At 41.0% G+C, this 22,264-nt stretch overlaps 1 protein-coding gene across 9 annotated transcripts in view; it reads left to right on the top strand.

Moving 5' to 3' along the window:
- MYO9B (myosin IXB) overlaps positions 1-22,264 on the top strand; it is a 44,287-nt gene that overhangs the window by 9,927 nt on the left and 12,096 nt on the right. For 5 of the 9 annotated variants that reach the window (XM_051639371.1, XM_051639374.1, XM_051639379.1 and 2 more), the window contains exons 2-22: positions 26-919; positions 9,268-9,362; positions 9,753-9,815; positions 9,939-10,038; positions 10,179-10,279; positions 10,500-10,629; positions 11,101-11,190; positions 11,416-11,532; positions 12,146-12,280; positions 14,215-14,336; positions 14,934-15,075; positions 15,345-15,540; positions 16,544-16,619; positions 17,119-17,208; positions 18,286-18,396; positions 19,729-19,768; positions 20,301-20,423; positions 20,852-20,932; positions 21,116-21,226; positions 21,415-21,537; positions 22,115-22,264. In XM_051639371.1, the coding sequence (XP_051495331.1) occupies positions 83-919; positions 9,268-9,362; positions 9,753-9,815; positions 9,939-10,038; positions 10,179-10,279; positions 10,500-10,629; positions 11,101-11,190; positions 11,416-11,532; positions 12,146-12,280; positions 14,215-14,336; positions 14,934-15,075; positions 15,345-15,540; positions 16,544-16,619; positions 17,119-17,208; positions 18,286-18,396; positions 19,729-19,768; positions 20,301-20,423; positions 20,852-20,932; positions 21,116-21,226; positions 21,415-21,537; positions 22,115-22,264 (3,033 nt within the window). In that variant the 5' untranslated portion in view covers positions 26-82. The remainder of the gene's footprint in view (positions 1-25; positions 920-9,267; positions 9,363-9,752; positions 9,816-9,938; positions 10,039-10,178; positions 10,280-10,499; positions 10,630-11,100; positions 11,191-11,415; positions 11,533-12,145; positions 12,281-14,214; positions 14,337-14,933; positions 15,076-15,344; positions 15,541-16,543; positions 16,620-17,118; positions 17,209-18,285; positions 18,397-19,728; positions 19,769-20,300; positions 20,424-20,851; positions 20,933-21,115; positions 21,227-21,414; positions 21,538-22,114) is intronic. The other 4 variants (XM_051639375.1, XM_051639377.1, XM_051639376.1 and 1 more) reach the window with 3 other exon arrangements.

The raw sequence follows: 22,264 nt of genomic DNA on the forward strand, positions 1-22,264 counted from the left end.
CTGACTTTGATCTGTTTTCTTTCAGACAATGGGCACTGCACATTAAGCAGGGGTGGAAGACTGAAGCCCATCTGGGGACAGAATGAGTTTAAAAGATGCTGACAGTGCAGTTTGCCAGGCAAAGACAGCCTATAATCTTCATATTTACCCCCAACTCTCAACAGAAAGTGCTCCCTGCTGCAAAGTGACAGCAACCAAGGACAGCACATCTTCAGATGTCATCAAGGATGTGATTAATATCTTAAACTTGGATGTCTCAAAACATTATGTGCTTGTGGAGGTGAAAGAATCAGGTGGTGAAGAATGGGTACTTGATATAAATGATTCCCCTGTTCACAGGGTGTTACTTTGGCCTCGTCGCGCTCAGGATGAGCATCCTCAAAAGGATGGGTACTATTTTCTTTTGCAAGAAAGGAACACTGATGGGACCATCAAGTATGTCCAGATGCAGTTGGTTTCCAAGGAGACAGATGCTCGGCGGTTGGTCGAAAGGGGTTTTCTTCCATGGCATCAGGAGGACTTTGATGACTTGTGCAATCTTCCCAACTTAACGGAGACAACGCTCCTGGAGAATCTCAAATGCCGCTTCCTGAAACACAAAATTTATACCTATGCAGGAAGTATTCTGATTGCAATTAACCCCTTCAAGTTCCTGCCCATTTATAATCCCAAATATGTCAAGATGTATGAGAATCATCAGCTTGGGAAGCTGGAACCTCACATTTTTGCCATTGCTGATGTGGCTTATCACACAATGCTTAAAAAACATGTTAATCAGTGCATCGTTATATCAGGTGAAAGTGGGTCTGGGAAAACCCAAAGCACAAACTTTTTAATTCACTGCCTCACGGCGCTGAGCCAGAAAGGGTACGCAAGTGGTGTGGAGAGAACTATTCTAGGAGCTGGACCAGTTCTGGAGGTAAATTTATGCTAAAATTGCCTTCTGTGAAAATAGTTTCTTGACAACTTCAAATCACTGCTGTTGAGCGTAACTTCTGAGAATCACCTGCTTGGTTTAAGATTGAAATATCTCTGGTCTGCCTTGGTGTTTGGCTGTGTTGCTCAACTGCTTCTAATTGATTTTCCTTAATTCATTCTTCCGTTCAGTTGACTTCCTGTTGCTTTACTTTGTTTGACTGAACTTTCCACCACTAAACACTAATATTCTGTGACAGAGGTTACCTGTGTTTTTCCACCTTAAAGTTTTGATGGCATTTGAATCAAATTGTAAGTGAATGTTTTCATAAAACAATGTTGTTCTGCTGAAACAGTGACCGCTCAATGTACTCGTGCCTGTGTGTGAGCCTGTCCTGTAGCATTTTTATGAACTCATTTTTGAGGGAGTTATTTCCTTTCTACAATTGTTTGTTTTGAAGAGAGCAATGTTGGTAGCTGGGAAGAAGGTGTCTGTTGGTTTTGGCTTTTTATTACTGCAGTGTTTCCAACAGAAAGCAAAACTAGGCACGTGAGAAGGAGAGGGTACAGCTGGTCTTGCATTAAGTAACAGCAGGACAAACTTTAACTGATCTTTTAAACTTCAGCCTCTCTTTCCTGCTCTCTCATCTGAGAGGAGAAACTCTGCAGCCTCGGGTGGATGTAATGATCACCTGTAATGAAATTGTCAACAGCAAGGAATTTTAACACAGCCCTTGTAATACTTAGGTTTAAATATTCTCAGATGTAACAACAGTTTTCTTTAAAAAAAACAAACACACACAAACTTTTTTTAGTATTTTAGATAAAATGTGAAAAAGCAGTGAAGTTAAACTATGGGATATATTACATTTTGAAGTGTGATTTGCAAATTTTTTGGTGAAGAATTAGGAAAATACGCAAGTTCTTTTTTTGCTTTGCTTTCTGCTGCTTGAAAGAAGAAGTAAAATTGCTTGAGGTTTGTTGGTTGCTGGAGTTCAAGTTTGCAGTTCTAAACAGAAAACAGGAAGGGGTCACTGTGGAAAGCACTGTTTGATCAGCTGATCTTTCTGCCTTTGATAAAATTAACTCTTTCTGACTCTAGTCTGCCAGACATGATGCAGCTGTGTGAAACCAGCTGGAGATGTAACATCTCATGTTGTGGTTTGTCCATTGAGTGAGAAATGCACAGTATCCCTAGATTGAAAACAAAAATTAATAGTTAGGGAGTCACAGGTACATGTTGTGTGTGTCTGGGAATGCTCATGAAGAGACATTTGTGATTTTTCTCCAGTAAGATTGGTTGACATAAGCACTGTGACTTCTTCAGACTTCCCCTGTGCATTTAGTAACACATTTAATGAGAAGATAGTCTTGCTAACTAGAAATATGATGACTGATTGAAAACTTGCACACTTGCCAAATGGATTCTAATATGACTGTTGAGAGGACTCGTTGTCTGAAATGTGAGGCTCTTCTGAAATTCTCAGGGAAGCCTCTTGCTCTGCTTCTCGATGGTGTTTGTCAGTTGCAGATTGATTCAGTGTAAACTTGTCCTCCCAAATATTGCAAAAGGTAAAGGGGTTTATGACAACTAAATATAAAAATGTTGGAACATCTGAATCCTAAAATGCCTTTTGGAATTGAATATATGTTTTTGTATTAAAAGTATTCTTAATGGAATTGAAATTATAAAGGAAGGAACCTTTTTGAAACTTGCAGAGACTGAGATTTTTCCATGTTGAAACACATCACTGGGGTGCCTGTGATTTTGGTACAAGCCTATTTCAGGTAGTGGAAATGTACTTCTCTGTTCACATAACTTCTGTGCATGTCAAAAAGTGATGCTATGGTAGGTTTAGAACCTAGAGAAGTAAAATAAATCTGTCCTACTTTGGATATTTTGCGAGCACATTCATTGGACAGTGAGGCTTCCATGTTTCCCAGTATGGATGCTTGTGTTCAATTCCAGTCACCAAGTGTAATTTAAAAAAACAAACCCAAATAAAATCTTGGTCTTGGAGAGGAATGCAGGGAAAACTTCCCATTCTTTGTGGAAGTTAACCTGATGACAAACTCTTCTGCTAGAGTTAGCCACTTCTGAATCCAACTGTGGTGACTCATTTTGGGTTTTTACTTAAGGGAACTGAAGTGGTGGTAAAAGGGAGTTTTTCTTAAATGGGTGTTTCAGGGGATTTTTTGCATGATCAGTTTTGAACTGTGCCTAAACTGTTTTAGAATGTTCTCTGTAATTTTGAAGCTTTATTCTAAGTTCTCCTGAAATGTGAAAATGTACTCTTGACTGAAATCTGTTTCCCTGACTCATATGATGCAGAAGATGGTTGCATTTTGGCTCAGAACTTCTCCTTTTTAGTGACCTCTTATATTCCTGTCACCTAAGTAAGATGTGTCCTTACAGGCTGACCTTCTGTAAAAGTTCAAGGAGTTAAAACAACCACAGAGCACCTCTGCTGCACAGAGAGGTGAGCACTGTCAGCATGGTATGGAGATCGTTTATAATTTTATCATCACATACTTAGTGAACTTGGACACATTTCTTACCAAACTCTGTTTCTGTGTTGGCTAACTAATCTCTGTTCAAATATGTAAATAATTTGAAGATCATAGTAGAATCATGGAATGGTTTGGGTTAGAAGGGACCTTCAAGATCATCTAGTTCCAACCCTCCTGCATGGGCAGGGACACCTCCCACTAGGGGAGGTTGCTTCAATTCCCGTCCAACCTGACCTTGAAGATAAACTATTGTCAATGTTTTAATATTGTTGATATCTTAACTCCTTGTTCATAATTTCTAGACTTTGAAGAAGGGAGTTATAGCTGTGCTATGAAAGGAGATTTGACCTTAATAGTTGCTAGTTACTACCTTCTCAAACAATGGAGAAATTAAGTACATGATACTGAGACAGAGTGGTCAAAAATGTGGCACTAGCACAGTTGCTGTCACGTGCACTAGTGAAAGGAGAGCTGGTCAGGGGTTTGTCTCTGATCCTCAGATGCTTCTTGCTCAATCTTGGCACCAGAGTCTGAGCTGTTTGTAGGATTCTTTGTTGAGGATCCAATAAGCAGAGGTAACGTGCACTGCTTCTGGTTAGGTTTGGCACTGCTTGCAGCTTTCTAGAGAAAAAGAATCAGAAAGGCTGGCTTGCTCCCCAGGACAGAGGGGCTGCAGCACAGCCTGAAGCTGTTTTGAGCTGGTTTTTAACAGTTCACGAGCCACACAGTTGCCTCAGATGATTTTTTCTCTTAATTGTTTCTCCAGGCTAACATAGATCATCTTTAGTGAAGGGCAGTTTCTTTAAAACTGGTAGGAAGATAAAGATAGGCTCTGTTTTAAGATACTCCTTTATCCTCTTCTAAATTTAGTGATTAAAGTATAGCTCCCTGGCTTGGAGTTTTGCCTGCTGAGTTCAGTTCAGTTATGGTTGAAATCCTAAGAAAAAAGTTACATTTGGGAAATATTACTTGGGTCAAGTTTGGAATAGTGAGTCAAACCTTTATATATATTTTATAGTCTTGAACGAGATAATTAACCTCTCCCTACTCACTGAAGAAGTTTCCAAGAAATTTGTATTTTCCTGTCTTCAGGGAAAAAATGTCTTAAAACACCTGTTTCAGATATAAAGGGCACAGGTCAATCAGTCTAAGGCTCTAAACTTGTTTTGGAGAGCTGAAGTAAAGTGAGCAGGTTCTTCAAGCCAATTAATTTAGTAAAGTGGCAGCAAATTGAGGGAGGGGACAGGAGCACGTGGCAAGATAATAAGAGGGAATTGGAGCTTCCTCTTCTGGCAGCAAAGCTCCTGTTTGGCTGGCTGTTGTTAAATTCTAAGCCTCAGTGTCCAGGATTTATTACAGAAGTTACTTGCTTAGTGTGCTGAAAGTTCATTTACTTCTGAAGTGGAGGCTGAGGAACATTGGGACAGATGGAAATACTGGGGTTGCCATTGGGATGTGTTCTTGAAGATTTCCTGATGGCACAGATCCACTCTTTGAAAAGAATTAAAGCTCAAATAAAATGCAAGGTCCAACAGGAAGCATTTATTAAGTGGCCTTCTAAGGAAAGCAGTTGTAAATATCGATTAATATCCACAGCACAAGCAGGTGGGTGGAGGGATGAGATTTTCCAGAACTCAGCATATTAAAAGGGTGGTTAGATTTCATTGTAGAAAGGAAACTTTTATGCTTTACTGTGGAAAACAGAGTGAAGCAATTTGTTGTCAGCTGTTTTCTTTATTACAGCCCCATTGTGCTTGTGGTTTTGGTATAAGATGGACTTAAACTGAGTGGTGCTTCAGCTCTGGTTTTCATTTGTGTTTGCCATGGAAGTCTGCATATGTAGTTAGCAAGTCTAGTCTGTTCTATTTGAGGGAAAGTAGTTGTTTTGAAGCTATTATCTGCATGTGTTTGTTTTAAGAATCATGATCAGAGGAAGAATGGAACTTCCTTTTTCCATTTGGTTGGATGTTACTAGGGGTTTTTTAGGTAGTTTTGCATACTTCTCCCTGCTGCACACATCTCCTGGGGAAAAATCACCTTGTTCTTCCACAGTCTTGTCATGTGGATTGCTTTGACTTCCCCAGGACATCATCCAGCTTGCAGAGTTGCAAAATTACCCTGAACACTACAACTTCTGTGTTAATGAATGGAGGTTTTGCAGCATGAGGAGCACTGCTAAGCTGCCTTCAATTCTGAAGCAGCCATTTCCTCTTCCTTGGAGTTTGAGTCTTTGGTGTCATTTGGCACCTGAGAAGGTTGGTCTGTGCAGTGGTGGTTCTGCCATGGGTTGGAGTGGTTTACATAAACTCCGATGGCTTTTTCAGATTTTGGCAATTCTTGTGAAAGAATTAAATGAGGTTTTAGGTGTAGGGTTCTTCTGGTAGATGATAGGAGCATGTGTATGGTTTGGAGGTTTCTTTTTACAGCAAAGAAAAGGAGAGTTTGGCCTTTTTTCTGACTGCTTTCAAAGCTGTTACTGTTGTAGGAGTTTGGAGCAGCAGACTCGAGTTTGTCTCTTGCATTCCAAGGTAAGAGGATGGGTTGGATGACTTCCTGCCTCCCAGAATAGGCACTCCCAACTCCCAATTCCTGCTGGCCTTGGTCACTATTTTTGACTCAATCTCTTTTTGTGTAGCTAGTGCACTGCACTGGAGAGGTTTAGCTGTAGTTTTTCGTTTTCATCTGTCTCCTCATGGGCTCACAAGGGAAAACAGTAAATGGGTTTGCTTAAGTAAATCATGATTCCTCTTTAGCTGAAATTGCCTCTTGTCCCCTCAAACCTTCTGAATGTGTTTTGTAAAGGTGTAGGTGGCTTTCTGTAGAGGCAAATTAGGGAGATATTTCAGTTGAATTTGGGCTGTGTATAGAGTGTCTGGCTGGAATTATCTGTGAAAGATGCTTTCCATGCAGAGCAGTGGCTAGATAAGGCAGCTTAATTTCATCTGTAATCCTTTTTCTGTAGGATAAAGCTACAGTGGGTTGAAGATATTGTACTGCTCAATACCAAAATACTTATTTTAGATTTTGCACTTTTATGATTTTAGGCAGGAATGTCACTTGTAGAGTTAACTTGTCAATGTCTATTGAAGAATAGCAGCAGTGATTGGAGTGTAAAGTTAAATGTTACCCCCAAAAAATTCCCATTCTAAATGTTAAGTGACTTGGAATGTTCCTTAAAAAGTTGTAGATGTCAAAGGCTCCTATGAGAAAAACCATTCAGCACATGAAAACTTTCCTAAAAACTGATAATATTAGATCAGCTTTTAAGAATTTGCTTTATGCTTTAACTAAATACCAGACACATGAGATCATAAGAGCCTTCAGTTTTAAACTGTATTCATTGCTTACATGAGTAATCACTAAGAAAAGTTTTTCAGGAAGCTTGGGTTTGGGATTTCTTAACTCTATAATGCCAAAATATTCATCATAAAAAAAATAATGTGGCAAATTTAGCTGTATTGTGTTTTGGTTTCTTAAGTATAACTAGTGAACTGATAATTAACTGATGGCTGAAGTTAGAGAATGTTTTAAAAGGAGGTTTTGCTGGAATCAATTGGCAAGTCCGCTGTTCTGCAGGCTGGCAAAGTTCAGTGCCACAAATGTCTTGAGACATTGGCTGAGAAGTTGGATGGTGTGACTCAGAGAGCAGCAGCTGAGCCACTGGTGATGGGAGGAGCAGGGCTTTGAATTGATGAAGCAGACAATTTGCTGTGCTGATGGTGCTGGACTTCCACGTCTGGTTTGGTGGTATTCAGTAAGTTTAAGGAGTAACCTGGTTTGTATGGAAGCATTAATATGCATGTGTCTGTAAAATAGGCTCTAAAAATTAATCTGGGTGATAACCTGTTGGATAGTAGCTACAACAAAAATATTGATGACTCTCATCAGTGCTTGCTTTGAAAAATTTGACTGGGGAGGCACATGGAACATGGTGTCTAGAAATTAGAAGTCATCAATGAGCACTGCTGGTCATAGATCCTTCCTCCTTAGAAACCTGGTGACTTTTCTGCAGTTACAGCAGAATCACCCCATGGGTTTTCCCCCTGCACAGGAGGAGCTCCTGTAGCTTATGAGGTGAGAAATAACGATTGTCTGAAGGATTATGGACGTTCTCCCAGTTTATAGAAGTTTCTGGGGTTCTCTGAAGGCTGGGCAGCTGGCAGGAGAAATCTGCTTGTGAGAAAGCTTTGAGAACCTGTGTTGGAAACAGTGATCCAGGTGCCAGGCTGCAGTGCAGCTGCAGCCCTGCAGGTTGCTTGGAAAACAATAAAAAGAGAAGGGAACAGTTTCAATATAGAGACAGTGACTGTCATGAAGACAATGCTCCTCTGGGATATACACCCCATTGGGCAGCTTAATGGGTAAACAGTTTGGTTCTATGTTGTGTTCAGAATTCAAGTGTCCATCACTCTCCGGATGTGTCAGGAGGAAGAGGGTGGCATTTTGTGATACCATCCCACAAGTGCTCTGTGTTAGGGGAGATGGATTTCCTCATGGAGGCTTGAATTGCTTGGAGCTTTAAGAGGAAGTGTCTGTGGCAGGAGGTGCTGGTCTGCACTGAGCAGTGTATTTTTCCAAGCAATTGCCTTTTACACAGGGTTTCTTCTCTACATGCTGATGCCTCCTGCATGTTAGAAGGATGACAAGTTTCTCTTAACCTAAGAACACTGTTTATAAAATTAAGGACATTCCCAGTCACTAATTCCTCTGGAATTCCAGTAAGAAGTTATGTTTGAAGTTCTTAAGTGTGGCTTATGTAAAGCCTACTCTGTGTTACGTGTGTACTAGCAATGATCAAAAGGCTCATGATAGAGAAATATTAAAGATACACATTTAGAATTTGCCTCATGCCTGGTTGTTTTGTTTTTTTCCTTCCATGGAATCACAGAATCATTTAGGTTGGAAAAGATCTTTAAGATGATCAAATCCAACCCTACTTTCCCAAGCCCAGCACTGAGCCAGATCCCCAAGCACCACATCTAGACAACTTTTAAACACATCCTGGGGTGGTGACTCAGCCACCTCCCTGGGCAGCCTGTTCCAATGTCTGACAACCCTTTCAGGGAAAAAGTTCTTCCTAATGTCTGGTCTAAACCTCCCCTGTTGCAGCTTGAGGCCATTCCTTCTTGTTCTATCACGAGCTGCTTGTGAGAAGAGACCAGCATCTGCCTCTTTACCAGAGTCCTTTCAAGTAGCTGTTGAGGGCAATGTGATCTCCCCTCAGACTCCTTTTCTTCAGACTAAACAGCCCCACCAGCCCATGAATGTGACCTGGTTCTGTAAACTAAGGTTTTTCTGTTTGTCTTTTTCCTGGTTTTTGAATATACAACTCTGAAAATCGATAGGCTACCTTTACAGATGAGATCTTAACCTTCTGTTCTTGTTTAAAGAAAAGTTGTTTGTTGTGAAAATGTTGAGTGGGAGCAACAGGTTAGGAAATCAGACATGGTTTGTGGCTTTTCTACAGGAGACACATTGTCATGGTCATTGTGCTGTCTTCTCCCTCCTGAGTATTCTTTCTGAAGTCATAACTGTTAGTGATTGAGGCCAATTTGTGCTCTCTAGCCATGATAAGCTTTCCTGGACTCTGAGAAATATTTAAATGTATTCTTTCCCTCCTTCGATCCCTCAAATATTATTGCATGAGGCAAATAATAAATGTATCTAGATCTGTGGAGGTTTCCTAAGCTGCCTCGTTGGACTCTGTATGCTGCCAGTTCCTCAGTATTTCAAGTGTGTGTCACGAGCTAACAGGAGGCTGAAGAATGAACAGAAGAGCTTGAAAATCTGTGTTGGCATGTTGTGTTTGATTGAATATTAACTCATTTTGCTTTATTACAGGCATTTGGGAATGCAAAAACAGCACATAACAATAACTCCAGTCGTTTTGGAAAGTTTATTCAAGTTAACTATTTAGAGAACGGTATTGTCCGCGGGTAAGTAGGGTCAGACTGGTACTATTTGAATACCTTTGTTTTGTGTTCAGTAGGAGAAAAAGCTGCTCCAACTTTGGCCTCATTATACTCATGTCTCACGTGTCAAGGAGTTCAGATTATCACTGAGGAGATACCTTTGTCAGACCATGAGGGCTTTCCTTTTGCCAGTTACGTCTTAAAACCAAGCCCTGAAGATTGTTTCTTGGGTATTTCTCTTTGTCCGATTAAGTGCATATTGAAACTTCTCTTTTAAGATAGTGACTAAGCTACTCTCTTGTATATTTTATTGCAGATTTCATTATTCAGGTTCTCTTAGCAGTTGCTTTCTGATGTTTTGTGAGGTCTTTTCTTTTGCTCTCATGCTTTTTTCATTGTTTGGTGGCTCTTTAGGGCTGTGGTCGAAAAATACCTGCTTGAAAAATCTCGTCTGGTTTCTCATGAAAAAGATGAAAGGTAAGACATTAATACAGTTTACTAACTCCATTATAATCAGTGCAGGTGCTTAAAAGCATCTGAAGTATATAGAATAAGAGAGACATAGTGTTTTCATTAAAGAGAAATGTATTGACTTTGTAGGAACTACCATGTCTTTTATTATCTGCTACTTGGAGTCAGTGAGGAAGAGCGGAAAGAATTTCACCTCAAGCAACCTGAAGATTATTTCTACCTCAACCAGGTAATGGGTGGCAGGGATTTAGCAATGCAGGGATGAATGTCTGTCTGTTGTGCTAGAGATGAAAGAAAGCAGAACAGACTTGTTTTCTTGTCATGTGTGGGCTTCCTTCTTTGCCTTTCATGATGGCTCTTTCTTCACAGCATAACTTGAAAATTGAAGATGGGGAAGATCTTCGACACGACTTTGAGAGATTAAAACAAGCCATGGAGATGGTTGGCTTCCTTTCAGCAACAAAAAAGCAGTATGTAGAATCCCTTAAGCTTTGGTTATGACAGCTGGTTACTGGTCATGACTTGGAGTAAACTGCCTATGTGTTGGGATCCCCTTCTGTCTAGTAGGAAGCAAAGGGAGCTGAGGATTTGAGGGCTTATGGACAAATCGTCTAGTAGAATTAAGTCTGTTAAACTGTTATCGTGAACTCATAAGAAAAATTCTTATAAAATTCAATTTTTCTTTCTTAGGATTTTTTCAGTGCTCTCAGCTATTCTTTATTTGGGCAACGTGACATACAAGAAGAAAGCTACAGGTCGTGATGAAGGGTTGGAAGTAGGACCTCCTGAAGTGTTGGACATTCTTTCCCAGCTTTTGAAAGTAGAGTATTTCTCTGTAGCTCTAATGTTGGATAGATCTGCTTGTCATGCTCTACCTCAGCATCATCCTTGAATATCTTATTACTCAGCTTGCAATTTCTAGATCTGGTTTTTGATACTTCCACAACATTTATTTCATGGGAGGGGAAACAGACAAAATCAGTGAAATTATTTGGGCTGGGGTTGGAATAAAGCCCATAGCATGGAAGTGAAATTTGATTACTCAGTAATCATAGAGCCAAACAGGAATAAATTCAGTGGGGATGTGGCCTTTGCCACCACAGGGAAACATCTGACTGAATCTAATCTGAGAATAATTGAAAGAAGTTGAAGAACTTGCAAATCTATTAATGAATGATAAATGTAGCTGTTGTTAAAGATCTTGGCCTTCTCTGAGGAAACTGTTGTCATGAGATTATTCACTGGGGAGTTAAGAGAGTGACAGTAACTCTTGCTCTTGTTTTCTTTGAAGGTTAAACGAGAGATTCTAGTCGAAGTGCTAACAAAAAGAAAAACTGTGACTGCTAATGATAAGCTTATTTTGCCATATAGTCTCAATGAGGTGAGTAAAACCACCAGTGGAATTGTTTTAAATTATTCAACTTGCTTTGCTGGCTACAAATCCAGTATATTTCCACATCTAGTGAGGGATGCCTGGAACATGAGAAGCTAGCCCTGAAGGAAAACCTTGGTTTTATTTGCCTTTGTGAGGATTGTAACCTTTGAGTGGCACTGGTTTGAAAGAGAAATGCTTTTAGTCAAGTTCTGAATGTTGTTTCCTCTGCAGGCAATAACAGCTCGGGATTCCATGGCAAAGTCCTTGTACAGTGCCCTGTTTGATTGGATTGTCCTGCGGATTAACCACGCGCTGCTCAACAAGAAGGACATGGAGGAATCTGTTACAGTAAGTTTCTCACAGTCTTTGCAGACAGCTGTGTGTTCAGAGCTCCAGGGAATGCTGGAGATGACATGTTCAGATATCTGGGTTACATTTTGATTCTTCTGAAGTCCATTATAAATGTATTGGTAGTGTTTAATTATCTCTGTTTTCACAACAGACAGAACTGTTAAATATTCAGTCTGTTAGCATAGAATCATGGGATGGTTTGGGTTGGAAGGGACTTTAAAGATCATCTAGTTCCAACCCCCCTGCATGGGCAGGGACACCTCCCACCAGCCCAGGTTGCTCCAAGCCCCATCCAACCTGCCCTTCAACACTGCCAGGGATGGGGCAGCCACAGCTTCCCTGGGCAGCCTGTTCCAGGGTCTCCCCACCCTCACACTCCAGAATTTCCTCCTCATATCCAACCTAAATCTCACTTCCTCCAGTTTTAATCCATCTCCCATTGTCCCATCACTCCCTGCCCTTGTCAGAAGTCCTTCCCCAGCTTTCCTGGAGCCCCTCCAGGCACTGCAAGGCTGCTATGAGGTCTCCCTGGAGCCTTTTGTAATGGTTAGTTGTGGGTTAAGTCACTGTAGGACAGATTGCCTAACTAGATTTCCACATCTTCTTCTAGTGTTTGTCCATTGGTGTGCTTGATATTTTTGGATTTGAAGACTTTGAAACCAACAGTTTTGAACAGTTCTGTATAAATTATGCAAATGAGCAGCTTCAGTATTATTTCAACCAGCATATTTTCAAACTGGAGCAGGTAAGAAAATCATTGGGGTAACAAAGATTTGTTTTTCTCAAGTGCTCATATTTGATGCCAGCTTAGCCACTGATCTGCAAAGCCCCATGGCATAACTTTTATAATGGCTTGACTGTATTTCCAAAGTCTTTATTTCTTGGCTTATTATTGCTTATCATGATATTTCTGAAGGTTGCAGTTTTGCTGTATTTAGTGCCCTACATACAGTAATGAAAGTTAAGTCTTTGTTCAGAGGGCTGGCATCAAGTTTCTGTTTGACTGCAAGAAACAAAAAAGACATTCAACCCCAGACAGATGAAACTGTCAGCTTTGAAAGTCTGTAGGTGAGGTGTTGGTTTGAGGGATCATTTTTTGGGGGTGGTGATTTTTTTTTTTTTTTTTGTTAAATGGTAGGTAAGGTGTTTGGTTTAGAGATTTAGATTTTGGGAGTTTTTTTATGGTTGGGAAACAGTTTCTCTTCTTTTTTTATCAGTTAGTAAATACATAGTGTCCAGTCTTTGCTCCTTCCACCTGGTTGCTTTTGGGGATAGAAGTGAGTGTTGGTATTGGCAGGAGTTCTGAAATCCTGCTATTACTGGCATCTGTTGTTTTACTTGTTCACAGATGGTATCTCCTTACAGTGCTTTGAGCACAGAGAGCTAACTGAACCTGTTTCTAGACTGAAAGTTGGGGTTGGTTTGCTTTTTTTTGCTCTGGACTTGGATTATTTTTTTTTTTTCCCCTCTATTTTGCATTACAACGTTATCCTGGGGTCAGTTTGCTGCAAGAAAGAAGTTGTTGTGTGTGGCATTTTGTCAGCCACATGTAGATAAATTTAAACAAGCATTTTAAAGTGAAGAAACAAACTGAACATACAAACCGTGTGTAAACATAATCCCAGGTCCTTGTTTTGTAGAAGTGGCTGTCCAGGCTAACCAGAGTAAATAGTTACATTGTTTTCTTTTTTCTAAGGTCATTTTTCCAAATAAGCTTAATCCCTGAATCACCCATTTCCTGTATCTCTCGCACCAGGAGGACCCTCAGGGGGCATCTCTGTATCTTTTTAAAGAAAGGCTTTTTTGTCTGTGGAAAATGCCATGTGAGTTCTGTGCTGTGGCTGCACACTGAGCAGTCTGTCACCAGGCAGACAATTCTACCTACTTAAAAATAATCCCCTCATCATCATCATCATCACATAGAACAGTGAGAGGTGCTTTGTCTTTTGTTAAACACCAAACTTATTTAATTTTCTGTATGATGTCTTTTTTGTTTGTTTGTTTTTTACATTAGTGCCCTGTCATCAGTTGTTTTCTCTGGGCTTTTACAGCATTAAGAAAAACCTCTATTTTGGGTGCTTATCTTAATGGGAATCTTTTCCTGTCAAGGATTTGATTCAGCAGAAGAGCTTCGTGTTCCCCTGTCAGAGAGCTCCAAATTTGCTGAACCTAAGCAATACTCGTTGGTTCCTCAGGGAAGTTCTGCTGTTGTGTAGGGCTTAACTGCCTGCTTTGAAACTTCTGCTACTTTGTCTGACAGTGCAATTTGGAAATTCTGGAACTTGGTAGTGAATACCTGTCATATAACACAAGAGCTATGGAAAAGTAAAAGAGGCTTAAATTCCTCCAATATGTGTCTACCTGGGGTTTTAATGTTTAAGTTTGCAGACTGATGGCTGGGAAGGCACAGCAAAACATTCATGTCACTGTTTTGGTTTTGAAATAGTTTTACTCCAAACATCTGCTGTTGAGTGACTTGCCTAGGTGGACCTTTGATCTGACCCAGTGTGCTTGCTCCTCTGTTCTTATTTGTACATTTTCCATATTTTTGTTTCTGCTGCCTGAACTAACAAACTCAACTTGCCATAGTTGCTGGAGGGTGTCTTTTAAGCACTTAGACCACAGGACATTAAAGGTCAGGGCACTGTACTGATGAGGGAATTTTCTTGAGCTACACAGGAGGAATATAAGAGTGAAGGGATCACTTGGCACAATATTGACTATACTGATAATGTGGCCTGCATTCACTTAATCAGCAAGAAGCCCACTGGCCTCTTCTATCTTCTGGATGAAGAAAGCAAGTAAGCAACAAACATCTTCTGAAAAAAAATGTATGGCAGGGAGGAGGGAAGGACTGTGGAAGGGAACAGAGATACAGCAATTCAAAAAAAGAGAGGAATGTTGTGGGAAGCAGAGTCACCTTATGACTCTGATCTGCACTCTAGTCTGCTTCTAATGACTCCAGTGTGGTGGTGATATAAATTGATGCTAAAATTGACCTTTGGCTTAAACAGACTTAGAGACTTTCCCTTTTGTTTGTTATTGTGGAATTACAGTTAAAGTAAAATGTTTGTAAATAAGTCTTTGGAACATTAAGTAGCAAATGTGTTAATTAGTTAATCTGGTAGTAACTAAATTTGACTGGTGAAGTGGGAGGAAGCTTTGATGTACACTTGAAACCTCAGAATATTCTGTGTGGAGCTCTTTAGTTTTGATCCAGAAATTAAGCCCACCCCTAAGATCAAAGCAGGTCTGTGAGCCTCAATTTAAGTGTAAAGATCTTGGACAAGAAAATCCTTTCCACAAGGATCACTAGGTGCTCCTCAGTCTGTTGCCTTGCACCTCAAGAAATGTACCTATATTTGAAAAACAGCTGACCTCTTGTTTTGTATTCCTAGTTTTCCACATGCCACCAACCAAACTCTACTTGCAAAATTCAAACAGCAGCATGAGGAGAACAAGTTTTTTGTTGGAACCCCAGTGATGGAGCCTGCTTTCATTATCCGACACTTTGCCGGGAAAGTTAAATACCAGATAAAAGTAGGTGATGGATCTGATAGCCTCAAAAAAAATTTCCTTATCTTTCTGATGGTTTTTGTCAAGTTCTTGAAAGCTGGCTGGGAATGGGCTGGATCAGATACTTAAAGTTCAACCGAGGACATATTTTTTGGTGGTGGTCTTGACCTGAGGATGGTGCTCACCATAGTGAGAATTGTTGAGAATAGCACATTATCCTGAACAGCGATTAGCACCTTGGGTCAAACCCCAGCTTTCCTGAGAGCTCGTGGTTCAGTGTCCCTGTTTTGCAGGATTTCAGAGAGAAAAACATGGATTACATGAGACCAGATATCGTGGCTTTGCTGCGGAGCAGTGACAGCGCTTACGTGCGGGAGCTGATCGGGATGGACCCGGTGGCCGTGTTCCGCTGGGCCGTGCTGCGCGCGGCCGTCCGAGCCATGGCTGTCTTTGCAGCAGCTGGACGCCAGAGAGCTCAGAAGACTGCAGGTATGGGATGAGAAAAAGACTCTGGAAACACTTCCAAATACTGTACAGTTGGTTAGGGCTTGTTGGCAGAACCAGTTGGCAGCAAAAGCTTATGGTCTAGGTGCCATCTTTGGAGCTAAGGACAGAACTCGCTTCTGAAAACGGCTTCACGTCCACTTGGTGGGTGAATTCTCACATTTGGTGAGAAACTGGCTGAGACAAGCTGAGAGAGTTGGGGTGTTCAGCCTGGAGAAGAGAAGGCTCCAGGGAGACCTTAAAGCACCTTCCAGTGCCTGAAGGGGCTCCAGGAAAGCTGGGGAGGGACTTGGGACAAGGGCAGGGAGGGATGGGATGAGGGGGAATGGATGAAAACTGGCAGAGGGAGATTGAGGTGAGACATGAGGAAGGAATTCTGGAGTGTGAGGGTGGTGAGAGCCTGGCCCAGGTTGTCCAGGGAAGCTGTGGCTGCCCCATCCCTGGCAGTGTTGAAGGGCAGGTTGGATGGGGCTTGGAGCAGCCTGGGCTGGTGGGAGGTGTCCCTGCCCATGCAGGGGGGTTGGATCTAGATGATCTTTAAGGTCCATTCCAACTGAAACCATTCTGTGATTCACACACCAAAGAGTTTGTCACTGTTTTATCTGAGATCATTCAGACTTCCTCCCCCTTTTCCACAAGGCTGGGCCAAATTTGAAGTCCTATTTGTAAAAGGTGGGGAAGATATTACTAGCTGTAGTATCCAGGGTCATCTTTGCACTAGTTTTGATCTTCTCAGACCTTCCTGAAGTTTCAAATCAGTGCTCAGGATTAAATGCTGATTTTGAAAAGCTTGTCTGAGGAGCTGCAGTTTACTTTCTAATAGTAGGGAGTTTCAAAAACAGTGGTCTAGTTTGATAGCTAATGTACTAGACAAAACCTCTAGGCCCTTGGTTAGATATTTTGCTTGTTATAGTTGGTTGGTAGGTTTTTTTGGTCCGTTATGCTCATATCTTCATTAAAATCCAACCTGTTGATTATTTCATAACAGGAGTGGTACGTCAAGGACCCAGAGTTCCCCTTGGAGAGCTCCAGAGATCAAACACACCAGTAGAAAAAGTTTATCGGTGAGAAACACGTTGACTTAATGTCAGGGAAAAGACCTGAATTGCTGAGTTGGGTTTTCATATTCATTTCATGTCAATTAGATCTTTCCACCAGGATGGAAAGTTTTATTTCTTCTGTCTTGTTTTGTTTGGCCTTTTTAATGCTATCAAAACAACACTCTAGCTTATTTGATGTAAGACCCAGCACTACCCAGTGGTGGTGACAGAGCCGCAGTTCCATTTACTTTTGGGTTTTTGAGTTTTCTGTTTTCTGTCTGTACTTTGCATATGCTGCTGTTAGCATTGTGTGTGTGTCCCTGCAGCCAGGCTCTGTGTGTGTGTCCCTGCAGCCAGGCTCTGTGTCCCTGAAGGGTGTGTAGGAGCACTCATGTTTTTTGCAGCCTTGTAACACGAATGAGGGGGCAGGGAAGTCTCTCAGAACTGCCTCCCCACACTGCTCTGTACAGGCATATTTGCCTTTCTATGGAGTGTTTAGGTTTTATACGTGTTCCTTTTGCAGCTGCTCAATGCTTGATTTCTCATTTGATTGTTCTGAGGATTTCGATATAAATGCTTTTGAGGACATCATTTCTTTTTATGAAAACAAGAAGTAAGTAGAAATAGGCCTGGTTTTCAAGGCCAGGGAGGCACATTCCTGGGCAGACACCTTCTGAGCTTGCTCTGTGTAAAAATGAAGCCATGAAGTACCCCAGCATTGCTTCATTCTGGACAGTCCCTGTCACTTGTTGCAACTAAGAACTAAACACACAATTTGGTTGAAAGGATTTGTCAGAGCTTAACGTTCCTGTTTCCTTGTGATACCTTAAAACACAATCTTGATATTCCAAAATGTTCAGAGGTACCAAGGGAAGGAAGCAACTTTCTGTAATATTGCTGCCTCAATGAGCAGCTCAGAGTGGTGATGGCATCTCATAGTCAGAAGTGATTCTTAAGCTTCTGTTATTTTTGGTTTGTGCCTCTCTGGAGAGTAAAGAAGGTAAGTTCTGTGCCAAGACACAACACTCCATGAGCACGGTGCATGCTTAAAACAAATGGATCTACCACAAATTGGGGGCCATCCCAGGCTTACTTTGAAAAGCTAAACATGTAAGCAAGTTTGAAATGGAAATGAAAAACGAAATCTCTACAAATATTCCTTGAATAGCCAGTTTTTAACTTGATTTTCTGATGTGAGGCTGCTTAAGCAGCCTCATCTTAGTGGTCCTGTGTATAAAAATATTTCCTGCTTGATTATAAAGAACTTTCTATCCATCTGAAAAGGCTACTTAGCTTAACAAAAAGGTTTCTTGCACGTTGAGTCCATGTTATGGTTGGACTCGATGATCTTAAAGGTCTTTTCCAATCAGAATGATTATGTGATTTTGCTAAATTTTCCACTGCTTTCTGAGTTGATGGCTCAGTAATTTACACCAAAAAGCTAGAGTTAGGGAATAACCTTAGTATAAGACCCTGGTAATTAAAATTCAGGGCACTAACAGAGTAGAAAGTGCTGGCTTGGCATCAGAATCGTTTATGTTTGGGGAAAAAGTAGTCTGGGATTGACCTGCTACTGTTTGGAGCACACTTGGTGATGGGATCTCTTGGTTTTTAAACTCCTTTTGTTTTCCCCTCTCTCATGGCTGTGTCTCTTTGTTTGCCATCCTTGTTTTGCTGTGAAACATTTTAGAGACATGCATGAACAAATCATCGCCAGTATAAAAGGACTTCCCTGGCAGGGTGATGATCCCTGCAAGCTGCTTCGGTCCCTCAGCCGACTCCAACACTGCTCCCACTTCCTGTGAGTTCTGGTGCTCTAGGAATTGCTTTCAAAGTGCAACAATAACCCAGCAGTTATTTCAGTCCATAGAAAATATACTCATCCCATGTTTGTCTTCTGCAAGAAAACTAAACAAGGCAATTAAGAACAAAGTTAATTCCTTCTAAAAGTGTCGAGGCTATGGGGAGTGCTTTGTTGCTTCTTTGTTCTTCTCACAAGTAAGTAATGATAGGATGAGAGGGAGTGGCCTAAAGCTCCATGAGGGGAGGTTGAGGCTGGACATGAGGAAAAATTTCTTCTCTGAAAGGCTTGTCAGACACAGGAAGAGGCTGCCCAGGGAGGTGGCTGAGGCATCATCCCAGGATGTGTTTAAAAGTCGTCTAGATGTGGCCCTTGGGACGTGGTTTAGGGGTGAACATGGTAGAGCAGGGATAAAGGTTGGACTTGATGATCTTAAAGGTCTTTTCCAACATAAATGATTCCATGATTCACTGCAGTAGCTAGAAGTTAAGCCTGCTTTCCATGCAAATGTGCCCTGAAACCCAAATATGCAGTACAAGCTCCTTGTTGCAAAATGTTTGACAATGAAATGTCTCACCAGGTACAGCTAATGGTTCCTGGAATTCAGGGTGTTCCTAGGTTAAGACTCTTTGCATGTGCAAGGAAATCAATCTGTGATCTATTGTGTAATAAGTGTATGAAAAATGGTGGCATGGAATTGGGAGCACACCTTTCATCAGAGAGGCAGCAGAGTGAGGAGGATGTGAACTGCAGCCTCAGAGCTTCCCCTTCGCCTCTGGTGTGGGTGGGGGCTGTGCCTGAGCTCTGGGTGGTGCCCCCAGGGATGATCTCAGACCCATCAGAATTTGTCAGTGCTGGGGCTTGTGGTGTCCTTCTGGGAGCAGTTAAGTACTTCCACAGGGATTCTGGCCCAAGCAGCAGTAACTTCTGAACCAAGTCTTTTTTTATTTCATCATGCCTTAGTGTTATGACAAGAGCTCAATGACTGCACAGTTAGAAATATAATCAGAAATAGAATGACTTGTTCAAAAATAGTCTATGCAAGAGTGCAGGTTATAATACCTTTGCCTTTAGAGAGAATGTTTCACTTTTGAAAGCTTCCAATACCTACAGAGTTTATTGAAAAAAAGCCCCACAATTCTTGTTGGGGAGCAGTTTGCATTTCTTGCATTGATCACTTGTAAGAGATGTGCATGAACTCACCCTGATGCTCTTGTGCTAATTTTCTTCTGTCCTTTATCTTGCCTCATAAATTGCACCAACTTATGGCTTGCTGAAATAACCAAAAATAATATTTATTTTTTTCTTAAATAATCTTTAATGTTTTAACAGGAAAAGTAGAGGTATCAAACAAAAGCAGATCATTCCTAAGGTAAAGTTAATCAGTAGATTTATCTCTCTTGTGTTTTGTTTTGTTGGTTTTTTTTCACTATGAACATTTATTTTGATTGACAGAACTCACTTAAAAAAAATAAAATACTGTTTCATAGTGTAGGGAAGTTGGATGATTTATTCTCTAAAACTTCCTTTTTGACAATCTGAAGGATAAGTAAATGTTCACCTTTATAAGAAGAGCTTAACAGGAAAAAAGTGTGGCTTGGCATCTGTTTAATTAGATTAAAGATGCCATACATACATAAAGCCATTTCTGATCAAGTCATGGAAAGCAAATACAGTGATGATGTGATTTACCTTGTTCACCTCATTCTCTTGGAATGGGGCAATGGAGAAGTTTCACTTTTAAGAGGATGCTTTGGTCCAAAATTGAAACAGTCATGAAGTGTAACATGTCGTTGAATGTGGAGCTCTGGATAGCTTGTTTCATTCTTAATTATCTTGATGCAGATGGAAGCACTTCCCCCTCAGTTAAGACTTGAACTTTGATTATGGAAACTTTCTTCTAGAACTTGCTGGATTCCAAGTCTCTGAAGCTCATAGTGAGCATGACTCTGCACGATCGAACTACCAAATCCCTCTTGCACTTGCACAAAAAGAAGAAACCCCCCAGCATAAGTGCACAGTTCCAGGTAGGTGTCTGATGCACTCACCTCTGGGTGCACCCTGACCTCGTGGGAACAGGCCTTCCTGATCTGATCTAGGCTGATCTTGCTTGAAAAACGAAACATTGTTTTTATTCTTGGGATTTGTTTGAAGTAGGTTTATTACTTGGTTGAAGTTAGACTGAACTTAGAGACTGTTCTTATGCCATGAAATGTGTTATTTCTCTGTACAAATCAGTATGTAGATCTAGTGCTGCTCTAACAGCACAGACAAACCCCCCTTTTATCTTGAGAGAAGCTACAAGCTGCAGGGATGTGCTGGGAGTACAGGAGAACATCCATGTTGGATGACGTAGGATTTGTCGCCGTCAGACCTGAAAGAACCTTATTTCTGAGGAAGAAGCTGATCTGCTGTCAAATGCCACTGAAAAATCTTTCTGAATATTTCATTCCAGACCTCCCTGAATAAGTTGCTGGAGACCCTGGGGAAAGCTGAGCCCTTCTTCATCCGCTGCATCCGCTCCAATGCTGAGAAGGTGAGATGCCCTCAGAGCTGAGCTGCTGAGCATCTAACTCCTCCAGCCCTGCAATTTCTCTCTTTTGACTCATCCACTGGCTGAAAGGCAACTAGAGTGTGGAAACAGAATGTGCTTTCTCTACTGGGCAGAAATAGGACTCCTCAGACACTTAACTAGCTGGTGACTGCTGATCTTTTTCAGAAAGAGATGCTTTTTGATGAGAGTTTGGTGCTTCAACAGTTAAGATACACTGGCATGTTAGAAACCGTACGCATCAGGAGATCTGGCTACAGTGCCAAATATACATTCCAGGTAGGTGATCTTTGCCATTAATTGGAGGTTGAATGCAGCCTGTGTTTTTAGAAAAAAAGCTCAATTTGGAGTGAGAAGTAAGTTCTTTCAAAACCCCTATATGTCTTCATTTTAGAAATCTTAATTCAAATTCTAAACTTGTGAATTGCCTTCTGACTTTGATCTCCTGCTGTCTTTGCTTTTCACAGGAATTCATAGACCAGTTTCAGGTGCTACTGCCCAAAAATGCCAAAGCCTCTAAGGAAGACATTGGTGTTTATTTGAATAAACTAAAACTGAACGAAAACTACTATCAAATAGGGATGACCAAGGTCTGTGAAACTTCCCATAAGCCAATAAGAAATACTGATGCACGCTGCAAAATTTAATGCAGTTCCTTTAACTCTCTTCTGCATTTTGAATTTAATTATCTATTTTAAGTCTTGCAAATGTTGACACAGACATTAGTAGTTGCCTTGTTGTTGATGTGGACCTGTAGTCTTGCAATATGGTAACATTCTGTCATAGATGGATAATATTTTTGGGAAACTGTTGCTATTGGCATTTGTTAAACAGGTCACTGAATTCATTTTTAGAAGGGTTCTAACCTGAGCTGGTGGGAGGTGTCCCTGTCCATGCAGGGGGGTTGGGACTAAGATAATCTTTAAGGTCCCTTTCAACTCAAACCAGTCTGTGATTCTTTGTGTACAGTTGTGTATTTTAGAATCTAAACACAGATTTGGTAAAACAGAAGGACCTTTTGGGCATGCTCACTGCTGCCAGCTGATAAGGTTTGGTTCAGTAATAAGTATTATCATTCTTATTTTTTATCTTGTGAAGATACCTCCAGTGGGGGCTGAAAGGCTCCTATTAACAGTTTATTGATGAGCTTTTCTTTTAACTGAGCAGGTTTTTATGAAAGAGGCCGAAAGGCAGATACTACAGGATACACTACACAAAGAAGTGATCAGGAAAATCATTCTCCTTCAGAGCTGGCTCAGGATGGTTTTAGAAAGGAGACGCTTTCTCAGAACAAGGCAGGCAGCCATTGTTTTGCAG

The sequence above is a fragment of the Apus apus genome, chromosome 24 (assembly GCF_020740795.1).
Source record: "Apus apus isolate bApuApu2 chromosome 24, bApuApu2.pri.cur, whole genome shotgun sequence".
Classification (NCBI taxonomy): domain Eukaryota; kingdom Metazoa; phylum Chordata; class Aves; order Apodiformes; family Apodidae; genus Apus; species Apus apus.